The following is a 16,802-nucleotide window of genomic DNA, read 5'->3' on the forward strand; positions in this document are numbered from 1 at the left end:
TGCTCCTAGCCATTTTACAGCTCCTTATGTTTTCATGAAGGCCAAGCTCCTCAGCCCAGCTTGGACCCAGCAGAGGAGAGCTGTAGCCAGCTGCATCCACAGCTCTGCAGCATCATTCACCTTTCTTAGGTGAATGCTGAGGGTTGCTTAGCAGTTAAGATCTCTGGAAAGCTGCTTTACAGAGCAAAATTGTGCCACACTGGGGTTAAAAAAAAAAAAAAAAAGTATCTATAGAGATACTGCCTCTCATCTTTCTTTTGCAATTGAAAAACAAAATGACTGGTAGTTTTTCCTTTTACAACTTCCACTCATAGTCAACTCGGAGTTATCTATCTGGATGAGGATCAGAGTTTTTAATTTCTTGCTCAGGTGTTTTATGGCTTTCATTTTGGTAGCACTTGCAGAACTTTCTTGAGAAATCCTTTCACATCTAAATGCCCCGCAGTTGTAGCCAGTGATGATGTCCTTTACCTTAAGCAGAATTAAATGTTGCAGTGAAAGTAGACAATGTAAGCATATTGGCATCTTTCCCAGTAAAGGAATATGAACTAGTTTTTATTGTTACTGCCAAGACAGCTGGGCTTTAGATTGAAATAGTCATCACACCCTTTTGCTATTTCTAGAGATAATGCAGCTTGCCTACCAATAGCAAACGTCTGGTATTTTCTCTGGTGCAGACACATCTTGCGTGTTTGTTGCTGTTCTGCCAGAATATATCTTAACAGAAATGCCTAATGCAGAAATAAATGGCTTTAGCCATATCAGTGACAGGGAATTCATAATTGTCATTCTGTTGCAGTTTGTTGTGCATATGCAGTGCTTCATATAATCCTACAGAGTGTTAGCTTTATGTTTTGATACTGCAGGCATCTTCAAAAAATTTCTTCTTTTAAAATGTCACTGTTAAATCACAATTTTTGGAATTAATCCACAGTTTTAAGCTGGGCAAAGCCTCTAACGCTACAGTGACCTTTCCTAAGGTGTTCCCTCTTCCTCTACAGTGTAGTTAAGTCACAGTTTCTGTGGGAGACTTCACTCTGGAATTTCTTAGGGAACATCCCCATTCAAGATCAGTATTACAATTATGTGAGAGGATTTTAAATATTCAGTTCATGTCCGAATGTAGGTGAACTTGATTTGGGGGGGGATCTTTAAGAGAATAACCTCTTTATCAGTTCTGTTATGCATGACAGCAAACAGTGTTCACTAAAGTTTGTTATGGACATCTCCAGAACCAGAAGCACTGATATGGCAAGAAAGTGTGGGAGGACAAGTGATTTACCCGGATTTTCACCTTGGTCCCCAAAAAAGATATTCATAAGGTCATGGAGGCTCTGTCATCAGAGGGTGAAGAGGCTCCTGCAGTCCGCAGGCGTTCGGATCTATACCTAAACTTTCAAATAATCCTTGTCCCAGCATTTAAAATGTTTGAGGAAGTATTGCATGTCACTCCGCCTACTGAAACTTAGAAATATGAAGACAAAAATAAGTAAGTATTGAAGTCTATACCTTGGGAACAAGAGACGCAAATCAGAAGACACAGATTTTGACAGAACTGCGAACTTGTGTTCAAATTTTCAGGGACATTGAGAATCTAAATGTTCGCAGCTGTGTTGAAGTGAAACCTGCTTGGACGTGTATGTTTGCGTATGCATTGTGGTCTAGCACACACTCACTGTAGTACAAAAATTGCTTTTAAGTAGGTATAGAGCAGGAGGTTGTTTCTGGGCTTGTTTCTCTCTTTTTACTTAATTACGCTACTCCAAAAGATAAAATGAACATTTGTTCAGAGTCTCAAGCTGGGTGTATGTATTAAGTGTGGAAGTAGCCAGGCATAAATCAAAGTAAAGGCACTGAACGGTTTGAGGTCTGTGTGCATAATTAAATAATAAAATTCTGTCGAAATGACTGCTGTGCTTTCTAGAGGTTATATTAAATGGGCATGAATGAGGCAATGTGTGCTCACAGGCTTAGTCTGCCTTGTGGAAACAAGTGAACACCAAAGCTACTGAAGGGACTAACCCTAGTTGAGAGCTGTTCAATTTCTAACCCTTGGTTCTTTGTTTTTCTCGTGCTGTAAACAATGATGTTTAATTGTGTTTTAAGAGATTATGAAGGCAAAGATCAATTTACTGCAGATTTATTTTTAAATGGCTGCGCACGGATGAGTAACAGCTTTAAGCCATTCCTGGTGTCTGGCCTGTAACTGAGATCCTGAGCCGTTACCAGGGGCTCGTTGCCGCTTCGCCCGCGGTGTCTTAGTGACACCGCGGTCCTGAGCAGCTGCAGAGCGGGTCAGGTGCAGTAGGAGGCTCTAGATGGCAGTATATTTTTAAACTATATTAGTTGAACTGAGGGGAATATAAGCTTGGTCATTTTAATTGCTTTTTGAAGCTCTTATCATGGCAGTTGCTCTCCAAGTGGAAATGAAAAAACTTTACTCAGATATCACAGTATGCGTGCCAATGCTAAAAGGAATTAATACAAAGCAGCAAAGAAAATGATGCCTTCATTAGCATTTTTAACAGGACTTTTTTTTGGAGGGGAGGTGGTTTTGTAATGATCAGTGACACATACCATATGGTGTTAGTGTTTCTCTGTCACAGGGCCTTTAGGGAATTATATTTTGAGTGCTTTATGCTCTCCTGCTAACCAGCCCACCTATCCCAGACCTAGTGCAGATTCTGCTTACATCCATGAATATCCCTGGGATTGGACACAGTGGATCAGAGGGACAGGCCAGGCTGTAGAAAGAATAGGGACACAGAGCTCCTTGGCATATTTTCTGATTGAAAGAGTTGGGTTTGAAACACTTATGTTTTCAGTAAAAAGTCTTTTTTTTTTTTTTTTTTATGGAAAGGAGATGCTTTCCTAACAGAAAAGAGTTAACCAAAAATTTAAAATAAACCTTACAAAGTCAAAAAAGAGAGCGGTTTGGACCAGAAGGATAACACAGTTGTTAAGTCAAGTACCGCTGTATTAGTGACACATGCTTTATGGACAAGAAGCGTGCCGTTCCCAGATTTCCTCATGGAGCCCCTGTCGGGCAGCAGTGCCGCTCACGGCGCTGCCGCGCTCAGGGTGTCTCACGAGGTCGCTACCCGCAGGCCGGCTACAAGCCGCTCTTCCCCGCAGCCGTCCAGCACGGCGCCGTGACACACAGACCATCCTTTATTTGTACTCGTCACGTTTGCAATATGACATAAAATCATTGTAGCATAATGCATTATTAAATATATTTTCCCACTGAAAAAGACAAACCTGACAGACTGTCAGTGAACATTTTTGTACTTTAGAGAAAGTCTGTAAAAATAAAGCCTGGCATACATCCACCTATTAGTGTAAGTAATGTACACCAACTACTCAGAGCAAGTACCGGAGTAGAATAATTTTGTTCTTTGTCTTGTTCTCTGCCTGGACTGTAATCAGATTTTGAATTTTATTTATGTCATTTAGACAATAATTTATAAGAGCGTAGTTTAGTCTATAGATTTTTCACAAACTATTTCCTTAGTTTGGTGGTGTCTAGTCACCTTGATATTATAATGTATTCTTGGCACTTTTACAGATGACTGCGGATTTTTACAGATGGGAAGAGAGGGGAAAAAAAAAAGAAAACTTCTAAGTGGATGCATAAACACTGTTAGTGTGATCGTAAGGATCACCTGTGAATCTTTGAGCTTTCAGGGAAATCGCAGGCAATCTTTTTCTCCAAGTTGTCTCCCTTCTCCTCCACCTGCCTTGCCCCCGCAAAACAAAACAAAGGGAAAAAAAAAGAGAACAAGACGTTTTGGGAAGCCAGGAGCTCAGGAATCCTTGAGTAAAGACCCGGCTGTGCAGGGGCATGCCCGAGAATCTTGCTAGTCACGGTTAGCCAGGACTTCATGACTGTCTGGGATCCTCTTTTGCAAGATGGAGATGCTGCGTTTTGCAATATCCAAAGGTAAAAACAAGCAAAGGACTTGTATTTATACATTCTGTGACATGTAGATGCACTTTTTAGTTAAAAAAGGCATTTTTAAAAACAAAAATTACATTTTTGCACTGCAGAGAACTTTAGAAAAATAAATATGGTAATTGCTGGGGATATTTCCTGCTTCCTCCAGAAAGGGTGAGAAAGGCAGAGAGGGTGAGAGAGGGGGAAAATATCTTGTTCATCTAAAAAAGACCCAGCTAGAAAGCCTTTCTTGTTTGTCCATTCTTTTCATGTGATTATGTAGGAGTATTCTACTAAAGAGATATTTTTCATTAAAATAGTATATGAATATTTTATGTAATGAACTTGTGGCCCTCAGGCTTGGCTTCAGTACATGTGAACCATTTTCTCTTTCTTTTTTTTTTTTTTCTTACCAAAAATTTCAGTGAGCTGACTGAGTTTCACATCCCCTAAGGAAATTGCTTTGTACAAGCTCGAAAACAGAAATGTCAAATGTTCAGTTCAGGTGCATGTTTCTAGCTGTGATTGAATACCTTGGGTCAGACTTTGGCCTTGGATGTTCCCTTATGCAGAAATATCGAGGAAACCTCTGCTGTACCTTGCCAAACTTCTGGCTACTAAAAATGGAGCTGTCAGCTTCTGGTTGCTAATCCATTAATTCTTTTAAAAGGTTAGGGCAAGTGATAGAGCAGCATGGTACAAACTACCAGGAGAGGTTTGCATATTTAAAATGAGAAGAAAATTTTTTAGTGCTTTTTGGCTTCAATCTTAATTTTTTTTGGAAAGGAGAAGAAATTTATTTTGAAAAATGGCTAGGTTGTAGCCTGAGTTTGCATTACCCTTACTGAACAAGAGGATTTGCTTAGCTGATAGGCAGGACTTCTGTAATTACCTTTCTGGACATAAATGCCCTGGAGGTAGAAGAGGAAAGGTCTCTCTTTTGCCTAACCTGTAGCTCTCTCTCAAATCAAATCATTCCTCATTGTGAGGAGTAGCCTACTGGCCATATAGAAACCTTTTACCCCGCATCTTTCTCTGAAGATAACTTACTTGGGAAGGATTCATAATTTCTGATACAATCTTATTGTCTTCAAGCTCAGATCAATAGCCCAAGCAAGTAATTTGAGATGAAATTACAAAATTAATCCTGAAGAATATATATGTAAGAAAAGGTTATTAGGTTAAAATGCATTGAACTGGATCCACGATATTTAAAAAAAAAAGAGAAAAAAAAACTTTCGATTTTTGATGTTCTCTCTCATGCACCTCTCACTGCTGACACAAGGGAGGTTCAGTACCTGGGCTATCTGTCTTTTCCACTCAGATGCTAAACATTCTCTTTTATATCAATTTATTGCATAGATTAGTGGCAGAAGGAACACGGCTGATCACCTAGCTGGTGCTGAGGGTAGGAGTGATTTCTGAGGAGTGATTTGTGTATTGGATTATAGTCATAAGAAGCATTTGGTGAATATGAGAAGTGCCAGGCAATCTCGGGTTCTGGAGGTTGTCGTTATGTTACTGATACCCAGGTAAGGATGATCAGGTTACCAGTAGTGATTTAATCTGGAGTTCTGTGTCTGTAGTAGCAGGGAAGGAAAAGCATTGGGTATTTTTTCCATGAGGACAGAGATTGGGAACGGGACTTTCAGGTATGTGCCAAGCCTTCACCCGACTTGTATACCCCAGGGCTTAGTTCTGTGTCAGTGCTGCATGTGTGACACCTGCCTTCATCTGAGTCTTTTAGGGGTAAAGATGCCCTAAAGTTCTGTTCTGCGGGAGACAGATGACCAGCGTTAGGTTAATAAATCTTTCCTTGTTCTTTGTTGTTGTATACTAATATAGTACAATAGGGATATTGATGCTGGTCAGACATCTCACACCAAGCAATATACACAATACACTTTGCTTTTGAAACTAGTCAATTTCAGGAGCTCCATTTTAATTAGCATTATTGCTTTGTTTATTATTTTATATTAACATCAAGTGGAGCAGATTTCTAGGAAGAAAAATCTGTTTTTAGCAACAGTGGTATCTTTCATAATGAAACCTGACGTTCTTTGCCATTATCAGCTTTACCAAAAAGACATATCAACTATGTCCTGAAGTTAGGAAGAAAAATCCCATATAAATGTTATTCCATAGTTACCTTTTGTTTCATAATTCACAGTTGATGGCAAGACGCCTGGTTTGGTACCTGCCCCCATAAATCACTGGCTTGTTCCACAGCCTTGCTAAATTGCAAACAGTAATAGTTGATAGTCAGTTATTGTACCATAACTTAGAAATACAGACCAGCTCTAAAGTACCACTAGGAAAATGAAATCTTTGTCACTCTGGGATGCTTATGAAGCAAAGTAAAGTCCACTCTTATCCTGGAGGTGACTGTTCTAAGCAAAGTGCAAGTGTTATAGAATGCTTATAAAATAATGGTTATTTTTCTCTTGTTTTTATTGTTGTTTTGCTATAGTATACTGAAGATGAGATAGGGCTCAACTAACACTTGTTATTTAAGCTTCTGACAAGTCCCTCTGAAATTATCATGTTTTTCTTCAGTGGAGAGAGAAGCAGAAGTTGAGCAAAATCAAAGCTTTTTTTCCCCAAGCTTCAGCCTTGTTTAACACTATCCTCTTAATTGCATCTCTTATTATCCACTATTTTTTATCTATTCGAGAGGATAGTTCTTATCACTCTAATTAATTAGTACTGTAATTAATTAACTCTTATTGTTACAGGCAGTTTTACCAAACTTGTAACAGAACATTGTAGCTGATTGCTAACTAAAAGAATTTAAGCAAGCAACTGTACTAGTGTTCTTACTTAGCAAAAATACTATTTAATAGAACAAAAATGCGCATACTATTTCTTTCAGTTTCTGAAAAAAAACCCCACATTTTTCATGGCTTCTCTGATAAATTGGAATATATCAGCAAATCAGAGTTTAATTCAGTTGCACCAAACAAATTTACCAAGCCTAACTTTTGCCTGCCCATATTTCTATGGAAAAATAATCTTACCTTTCCCCTAGAAACCTCAAAACTGAGATGGGAATACTTGAGATCTGCCATCTCCAGAAAACCCAACTTGAATATTTGCAGGGAAGTTCTTTGCTTTCAGAATTTATGGAATTCTGTTTTGCTCCTTGACCCAGCAGGTTACTACAGATACGGTTTCTCTTTGCATTTCTAATGTCATCCTGGTCTGGCAGAGGTCTGTGCAGATCTGGCCTGGCCTGAGTCACTGCTGCCTTCTGATCCCCAAAGGCTTGTTTGAGGTGCATTCAGTTATTGAAGCTAAGCTAGGTAGATGTCTCTCTGTTCCATGTACAGGGTATAACAGATGCTAACAGAACTTAAATATACATATATATATGTTTGTAAGCACTGAGACTTGGGTAACTTAGAATCAGTGTGGGATTAAAGTTGACAGGTTTTCTCTGTGACAATAACTTTGTTATGTAAAGCAATTTGCCTCCTTTCTCCCTGTGTGCACGTGTATCAGGAAGGATGTGATTTCAGATACTGAAACTCTCCTAATACTGCGTCTAGTGAAACAGAACTGCATATAACTGAGCTTGCAGTTTTTCAGTGGGTATTGTATTCTTTACTGTCCATCAAAGAGCTGGGTAGTATTGCTTTATGCAGTTCAAATTTTGTATCCCATCCAAGAAGTAGCTGAGTATAAGTGTTTATTACATATGGTCTGTAAGGCTGTTTAAGAACTTTGTGCTTGATATGTGGCATAAAAACGATTGTAAAATACATAATATTTGTTTCTTTTTTCCCTTTGCTGAAAGGTTTCAGCACTTCGGATCTCCCAGCAAGCAGCCCTCCTCCTCATCCTGGTTTCTCTGCTTGGAACTTAACCTGGATCATGAGGGATACATCCCCTTTCTTCCCTCATAAAGGACGGCACTGTAAGTAGAGTTTACATTAGCCTCAAGAGGCTGTAACTAAATGCCTAATGACACTGGTCTAGTTGAGGAACAAAACAACAGAGGTCAAATGTTTCACGCTAAAATATCCATGGTGTCATGGCTTTGAGGCTTTCCAGCCCAGGGATTCCACATGGCTCCTGGCCGCAGGGATCCCACAGCCCCCTAACACCTGCTTTCCAACTCCAAAAGGAGGAAATTATCTTAAGGATCCCAGAACTGGTGTTAGCAGGTCAAGCTGCTGTACTGAATTTACAATATAGTAAAGCTACGAAACAGTCTCCCAGGTTGTAGCATTTTGGAGGTATGTTGAGGACAGTAATACTATGAAGAGAGAGCCATGCACAAAACTCTTTTTTTTTTTTTTCCTTTCCTGTATCTTTTCTTAACTTCCATCCCTTCTAAAATTGGGGGTTCTGTTTTCAACTGTTCTCTGATGTTACCTATATACAGACAAAACCATAACTGTGAAGTAGTATGGGCATAGTTAGAACCAGATTGCATAAGGCAATATCTAATATACAGTTCAGAAAGTGACTGAAGTGGGATATATCTACTACCAGTCTCTATGAGGGGAGATAAGATGCTGAGAGGCTAATAAGATTTACTCACCCCAAGGCTGTAATTATCTGCTTGAGGGAAAAGTTTGACCTGCCTATATGAAGGAGTCTCATATTTCTTCAAGTTTATGTTGCAGCCTTTTTATGTGTGCAATACATATTATTTCCACTGGAATACAATATCTGCTTCTAGCTGTTGTATCTGCTTGAACAAGGAGGACACACCAATTTCATCTTGGAAGGGACAGTAGCACAATCCTATTCCCTAACTTGGCTTTCTCAGAAGTTGAAAGGATGATTTTTAATTTATTCTTTATTAGTTCTACAATGCTCTTAAAACCTTAAAAGCATGATTCCACCTGATAGCAACACATGGAGATAAATGTATTGCAACTAAATAGAAATTTAATTTGTGATGATCTTAGCTAGTTGCCCAACACCAAGTTCTACCACATTCCAACCATCTGTTTTGCAAGCAAAGGGAGGAATTTGATCACGTGTTACACAAAACACAGTCTTCACTCGTGCTTCTGATTTAGAAGAGTGTATTACTGTGTTTTATATTCTCTTTTGAAAAGGTCCCACAACACTTAACTAGTTCAATTCTTACTTTAGGAAATCCCAGTTTCCACCTCTACGCTGTTTTCTCTCACAAGAGGTGCGCTTCAGGACCTGAACCTTGGCAGGAATAGGCAATCCTGAAGGGTTGATTTGGTTTTGATCAGCTTTGCAAGGTGAGGTTTCCAAGGTGGGCAGAACCTGTTCTAAATTACAGGGATAGCAATGGCCCTTTTGATGCTTTTCATACCGGAGCACCTCACAGCAGACACACTTCTTGTCACTTCAGATATGCTCTGTGCAGAGGACCGGTGCCAGTTCATGGAGTAGAACCACTTCAGCTTCAAGATTAGACAGGCCGTAGCTATCCATAAAAAGGATTCTTGACTGGTATTGGTCATAAAGGCAGCAAAACATTTCTCATAATCACATCTTACCTGCTGGAGGTATCTGGGAACAGTTTTGCCCTGAAACACCAGGAGTCTTTGGTGTTCTGATCTAAGAGATCAGCTCTCAAGGTCTGTTTCATGGCAAGGATCGTTGGCTTGCTCTCAGCACTGCACCTCACATGATTTCCAGTCAGCCCACAGAGCGGTCAAAGCTCCCTTTCAGTCAGCCCAAGGAGCAGTGCAAGCTACCCCAGGCCTAGGAGGGCAATTCTTACAGGTTCTCTCTATCCTGAAGCTTTTGGGACCTGAATGTTTATTATTAAACTTCCCCAGGAATTCTGTTTCACTGTCTGTCCAGAATAACTGCAAGTGTGGCAGCTCTCTTAAATCATTCAGGGTGTCTGGCAGAGCTAGGCAAGAGATGAAAGTCAGATCATCCTAACTCTAGGCTAGTCACCTTGTCTCAGAACTACCCTCTCAGAACTACCCCTGCCTTCTGATTAAGTGATTAATCCAAAATTACACAGTAAATCCTTAGCAGATAAAAGTCTTAAGTCCTTTCCTACTAGAGTGTTTTTCTCTTCTGTCAGAAGCTTTTTGCACCTATCACTGCGTAATTGAGATTACTAGTGAGAGCTCAATGAAAGTTCTATTAAAACTTTGTTTGTCTAATCATCTGATGGGACCCATCTAATTAACGGACGGACACTGTTGAAGTGGGGAAATATTAGTTGTCTTAATTACTTTTTTTCCTGTGTTCCGCTTTTGGATAAATTTCCTTGATTGAAAGGCTGAGTAAATTGAAGTGTAAGGCCCCTCAGCCAAACTAACTTTCCAGCTGCACTCAGAATTAAAAATTTTGAGGAACTGGCCTTAATAGTTCCATCAGGAACAGAGTTTGTTGATATCCTTGAAACTGTATGCAGCAATCCTAAAAGATATTGCTGGCACAACATCACTTGAGTGAAGCATTTACAAGATGTTCTTCTATGCTGTCTAGGGGTTTCTAGATTACAAGCACTTACTAATCGCTTGCCATCTCAGAGATGCAAAATCCACCTACTTTACAAAAAACAACAAATGAAATCAAACTCATAAAGTCAAATTATTTGGGAATTTGTCTGTAGGGCAGGAGGTATGCTGAGCCTGTTTCGCACAGCTAGAACAAACTTTTAATGCATTCTGCGTATGACTTATTGCAACATATTAATCTCCCATTTGCAGCACTGATGGAACTCTGTCCTGAGGCTTACATGATTAACTGCACCTAGCCGTGTATTTTATTTCTTACCCTGGTTGGCTGGATATTAATTTTCTCTTCTGCATAGGTATTGTATAAGGAATCAATTGTCTATTGCATAAAAAATGTTAATGTTTCTGTTAAAAAAAGAAAAAAAAAGGAGAGGAGGGTTCCAGATGACAGGCCCCCCTTCAGGCCTAGGAGCTTTCATGCAGTTAATAACCCCTCTTACAGGTCCCCCCAGGCCAGTCACCAGCAAAAAGCCGGGAGCCCAACGTTGGCATGGTGAGATGGCAGCTGAAGAAACAGTCACCATCTAGAAAAAATTCACTTGCAGTTCAACCCAGCTAAAATCTGTTTTGAGAGACAGCGCATTTCTTGAGAATAACAGACAAACTGCAATAAAAATAGGCATGTAGGACTATTTGGAAGTCAAGTTTTGCTTTTTAACACTATTCTGACACGCCGTTGTGGCATCTGGGCTCCTCTTTGTCAGAGGGCTCCATAGCAGCTGAATGCACTGGCTGTTCTGAACCATCTTTGACAAGGGAAATTCAAACAGACCCAAATAAGTGCCCCGTCTTTGGAAAAAAACAGTAATGCTGCAGGTCGTGGTTACTCCTGACAAGCCATTACTGCGTGGGGGGCTTTAGACATGCCCGAGCGTGACTGCGCCTCACCTGGGGAAGAGGAGCAAGGCTACTGCGTTGGAGAGCTGGGTTCGTGACAATGAAGGACATGCACCTGCAAAAAAAAAAAAAAACCCAGAACAAACAAACAAAAATACCGCAGTTCTTTAGATTTGCCTTTTATAAAACACCATAGGCTTTATTGCTGTATTTTCCATACTCTTCCATATACATGGAAATTGCTCCCTCTTGCCAGAGATCTGGTCAAACAAATGGGCATTTGGCTTAATCCTGATTCCCTTTCCCGATTCTATATTTGCTGAGTCCATTTTGTGGAGTTTTGTCTCATGCTGATGCTCCTTTGAGCCTGCTGCATCCTCCCTGGCTTTGAAAGTCGTGAAGCCATTTTAACAAGTGCAGAAACATCTTTAGTAGCCCCCAGTGATCCTAACCAAATGCGAATAGTCATGCCCCCTGCATTAGGACTACCATACATTAGAGGCAGTCGTGCCATTTTCACAGTGGGCATCACAGCTGAGCACATGCTGGGAGTGCTGAACAGTATTCTTTGCCTCACGCTGCCTGCTCTTGGACTAGACTCTGAGTCTTTTTAGACTTTACAATGAATAAAGTCAAGCCAAGCATCCAAAAATGAGAAATATGACTCCACAAAGCTATGCTATCTTGGTATGATCACAGTTTCAGTCTTTTCAACGATATCATGTTTTCTATCCTTTTGATGTTGTTAAAATGCTTAATGTAATCCTTGAGCAAGTCTTTAAGCTTTTGTCTGAAACCATGAGGGCATGATACCTTTGTTGACTAATGCTGATGTAAAGACTTAGTCATACTGTCCAAGAAGCCCATAAGAAAATGCCAGCAAATATGAAGAAACAAATTTTTATTGTGGGAATCACAATGACATTTCTTAGTCAGCTCAGCTGGCCCAACGCATACATCTGCGTAATTTTAAAGAATATTTCTAAACAATTTAGAAATTACTCAACCAGTGAAGTATCTGCTGCTTCTTTTGAGAAGTGTCATTACTGAGGAATCTTTCCTGAGGCTCATCTTTTTTCTTAAATGTATTTGATTTCCGTTTTAGCCATAGTGACTAGTATCTGCACGAGCCATGTGTGCCCTGTAGTCCAGTGAGAGCAGGACCTAGCGACGTTCACGCCACCATGTCCAAGGAAAGCAGTGTGCAGAGAGCTTGCTGGAGAGCAGGAACTGAAGGGGTGCTTGTCCTCATGGTAGACACAGCCAGCTGAACTCCCTTGTGTCAAACAGTTTTTCATACTTCTGTTTTATGTTCAGAAGCAATATATGTTTGTAAGCTACTTATTTCCTATTCAAAATTCACTCAAGTGAATAGGTCTAAAGAATATAAGATGGAGTTTTATTCCTTGCTGGTGTTCTAAAAAACATTCTGATTGCTTTTCCAGTACCCTGTTTGAAGAAGGAAGAGTGAAAAAATAAACATCTTAAAAGATCTGAACTACCACTCCCCAGAACTAATTACTGATTCATTCAAAATGCAGATAAATCTCTCTCCTGCTGCATCAAACTTCTGCTTTCTAGTCTATAGATGTTGTTTGTCCCCTGCAATTTAAAAACTTAAGGCAATAGTGATGTTTTGTGTTCCAGAGTTAACTGGAAGTAAAACCTAGAGGGACATGATCAGATTATCAAATGACTGGTGTATTTAAAACGATCTACAAGAGGTGAGCTCTGCAGAGGAGGAGCACGTACCGTCAGGACTGCATAATTATTCACAGCTTTGATTTAATAGCTACTAAAAGCATAATCCAGAGGATGGCCTCTATTAACAACTTATTAATAATTTCACTCATCTTTGTCTTCAGAAAACTAATTTGACAGGGCTTTTTTTTTCACCTTCTAACAGATTGTTGTCTGTGAGCAGATCATGATTTCATGAATTGAATTGCCAGGAAAAAAAAATAGAGATTGAACTAATTTTACTGTGGAATAATTTGGGGTCATTCTGTCTGAGTACTTGATGCTCAGGAAGCAGTCGGGGGGGACCACTGCTCAGCAGAGTGCCAGATGACTAGCTTTTTCTTGTGGTAGGCTGAGCGCAGCTCCTATTAAGTACTCCTACATGTATAAATTCAAAACTCCAGTTCACTCCTGCGAGTTGAATATCAGTTAGGTACTGCCGCCTGTAAACTGCATGAGGCTGAACGTGAGGCAGCAGGAAGGAGGCCCCAGCTACGTGAATTGGAGCTGCAGTTGGGTTCCCATGACTACTTGGCTCTGTAAATCTGCAATGAATCGGACTGATATTGTCATCCTCAGAGTGCTAGCCCTATCATGATACCTGACTGAAATAGCAGGTATAATGAAAAGTACAGATATGGACGAATAACTACCAAAAGCTCCAGTTTTCAGTTAAAGTTGGGAGAGGAATAAGGAAAAGAGTATTTTGTTTCAGAGGAAAAAAATGTATGAATTCCGTATATGATAATGCAAAAGTGATATACAACCTTAATCCTGACATCTAACTTTCAAAAAAAGCTTTCTATAATATTGGAAGTATTCTAACGTAATTTTGGGTACAGTTTTATAGTAGAGTAAGTCTTCAATTAACAGCAGTTATTGATACTAAATGAATGAAATTGTTCCATATAAAATAGCAAATGCTGTGACCCCAAATATATGGGCAGGGATTCTTGTTTAGCCATCATTAGATGTTCCTTTTGCCGCGTGTAATAGGGCTGCACACCAAGGGGCACAGGGAGAATCGCAGGAGAAGCAGCATTTGCCTAAGCAAACTGCAGGCTGTGCTAAGCAGAGAATAAAAAAAAATTCCTATCAGGGAAAAAATTTTACCTTTGATGTTATCCTTTTCCTTATATCCTCTTTCATCTGCAGATAATATGCCAATGACAGCTCAACATTTCTTCAGTAATAAAAGAGCATACAGTAAGACAACAAATGTCTTTTCTCCTTGTCTCTCAAGTACTCATTTCCTCTAGAGATCTCTCAGACTTCGTGCAAGACATCCCTTGTATGAACTGTCAAAACATGCCAGTTCATTGAGCTACTGTTTTGAGCCAACTGGAGCATGTTTTCTAACAATCACTGTTAGTCACTTCTCTTCAGACGTTTGACCAGGACTGGCATTAGAAATGCACTTTCATCGATTGCTTTTACTGCGTGCATGGGAGACTTGCTGGACAAATATTTCTTGTGTGGGGGATGAGCTCTGTGACTTTTTTTTTACAGCAGGAGAATTGAAAAAGGGAGCTATTAGCAGCTGTTCTTCCCACCTGCTCCCCCTGCACCTTGCTCTGGAGCTGCTGTGGGGGCCGGTGCTTGTAATGGATTGATAGAGAACTCCTGGCCCTCTGCTTTCTAGCTTCATTTCCACCCAACAAAGCAACTGTCAGAGATTTGGGTGATTCAGTCCCTAGTGCGCACTGAGGGACGCAGTGGATATAAAATATATGCTGTCATTTTAAAGATTCTCTTAACAAATAAATGAATGGTTACATTATTGTCGTTTACTGGAGGACGTGAGTGATCCAGATGTTATTTGCCCTCCTGCAGATTAATTTAAAAGCATTTGGCACTGAGAGAGAACAGCTTCTCCAAATATGAAAGCATCCTGCCTGACACGTAGCAGGGCGTCCTGAGAACCAGGATTCCCCAGTCCTAATCTCAGCAGATTATTCAGCGTTTTTACAAAGCTGGTGCAATTATTTATCCTGTGGGGTACAGTTTCTCTAAAACTTTATTTTGAGGGGGGCGTGGGCCAGTCCATCTCTTGTGGACAAGCTAGCAGGTCTCTTTGCTTAATGCGGATGCTTGAGGGAGGGGCAGAGCTGCGGGTGCACGCTTGGCCCTCGCAGACGAGCTGGGCCAGGCCCCAGCCTGAGCCATTTTGGGCTGCAGAGAGAGTCCTGCTCCTCCAGCCGCCAGCGCCGTGGAGCCCTCGGGAGCGGTGCGGGCACCAGGTCGGGTGGGGGCTGCCCGTGCTGCTGAGTGGCCAGCAGGCTGGAGGGCTCTCTGTCGAGAGAGAAGGTGGGAGGAGACTCCGGGAAGCAGCATTAAAGGATAATAATGGTTATTTAAAAAAACATAAAGCCCTGCCCAAGGGGGCTGCAGCAGAAGGGGTGGCACTTCAGGGTCTAATCCGTCCCCCTGCTGTGGCGTGGCAAAACGGGCGCCTGCGGGCAAGCGCTGCTGTGGTGGGATAACAGCCATGCCTCGCACGCAGCCCTCGCCCTGACCTGCCCTAACGGGTCAGGGGATAACAGCTCAATTTGTGAGCTGCCCTTGTCCCCTGAGACCAGGGAGAAATCCCTGTCAGCAGAAACAAGGTCTGGGGAAAGCAGATGAAGATGCCCTGGAGCAGAGGAAGGATGCGACACGATAAGCTCCCTGGTGCTAAGTAGTTTTAAATTAAAGCAAAGTGCCTGGTGAGAACAGGCTGCAGCCTCGTGATAGGGAAAGGGATGGATTTGCTGTCCAGCTGCTCAGCTGGTCTCTGCTTTGCACACAGAGGAGCGAGGTGTGTCCAGGTGTATGAATCCTCAAGCATGTGAGCATTGCTGTACCCCAAGGTTCCTTGCTTTCTTTCTGAATTCCTGGCCTCATCTCTTAAAAAACACGTAGCAGAGGGGGCAGCCCAAAGGCCAGGCTGTTGCTGGCAAGCAGGCAAGTGTGAAGGACACTAAGGCTCTTGCTGGTGCCCAGTTGTGATGCGCGTATTTCGCTGTCCTTTGTGGTCTGCCATTTTGCTCATTCTCAGTGCCCAGCAGTGGAAAGAAGCAGGTGAAAATGTCTGTTTATGTTCTCTCTCTCTGCAAGAACAACAGCTAAACTCTAATTATTTTACCTCTTTAATTTGCCTGACTGCTGGCATCCCTGCATCTTTGCTTTTCTGAGCTCTTCTGTCCTGTGATGGATTTGCTAATTTCAGATTGCTGTTCTATCTCCTGCCATGCAGCAGAAAGGTGGCATCAGGGCTTAATTTGCAAGGAGTTTCACAGCTTCCTCATACTAATGGGGCAGTGCTCGCTTTCCTGGGCCTGACCAATATTTAATGTGCCTTCTCCTAGGAGTTCCTCCTTGCAAGCAACCAATTTGACAGACAGAGAGCAGGAAGTCTCCTATTCAGGCTCTGTTTTCTGGGAAAGACAGTTATTGCTGCAGGCTTCCTTACATTACCCTGCATGTGTCCCCCAAAGTATTGGGCAGAACTTCAGAAGGGCCTGGTAAGAGATCCAGACCCTTAATTTGAATGCCCTCTGCCCCATTTTACCTAGAGGAAATGGGGAAAGCTTCAGGCTTTTTGTCTAGGATTAATAACTGGAAAATCAATTTGTCATTTCCCTGTCATAAATTAAAAGCTTATAGGCCTTATAACATGAGTATAATAGAGGTTAGTGGGTATTGATAGAGGTCTCAAAACTCACTCAGCAGAGCACTTCTCTACTATGCAATTTAAATTATATATTCTCCACAAGGAATATCTGTCAATATTTGTATATAAAGATACATTTGGTGCAAGATTATTTTTTTACCCA

The 16,802-nt window shown here is 41.1% G+C and overlaps 1 protein-coding gene across 1 annotated transcript in view; it reads left to right on the plus strand.

Moving 5' to 3' along the window:
- Nucleotides 1–16,802, plus strand: part of LOC148595495 (ALK tyrosine kinase receptor-like) — a 129,652-nt gene that overhangs the window by 62,730 nt on the left and 50,120 nt on the right. Inside the window, exon 3 of the mRNA XM_088520566.1 lies at nt 7,734–7,853. Within this exon, the coding sequence (XP_088376692.1) occupies nt 7,734–7,853 (120 nt within the window). The remainder of the gene's footprint in view (nt 1–7,733; nt 7,854–16,802) is intronic.

Source organism: Tinamus guttatus, unplaced genomic scaffold (genome assembly GCF_059628265.1).
Source record: "Tinamus guttatus ecotype Peru unplaced genomic scaffold, ASM5962826v1 Tinamus_guttatus_pri_ptg000090l, whole genome shotgun sequence".
Taxonomy (NCBI): Eukaryota; Metazoa; Chordata; class Aves; order Tinamiformes; family Tinamidae; genus Tinamus; species Tinamus guttatus.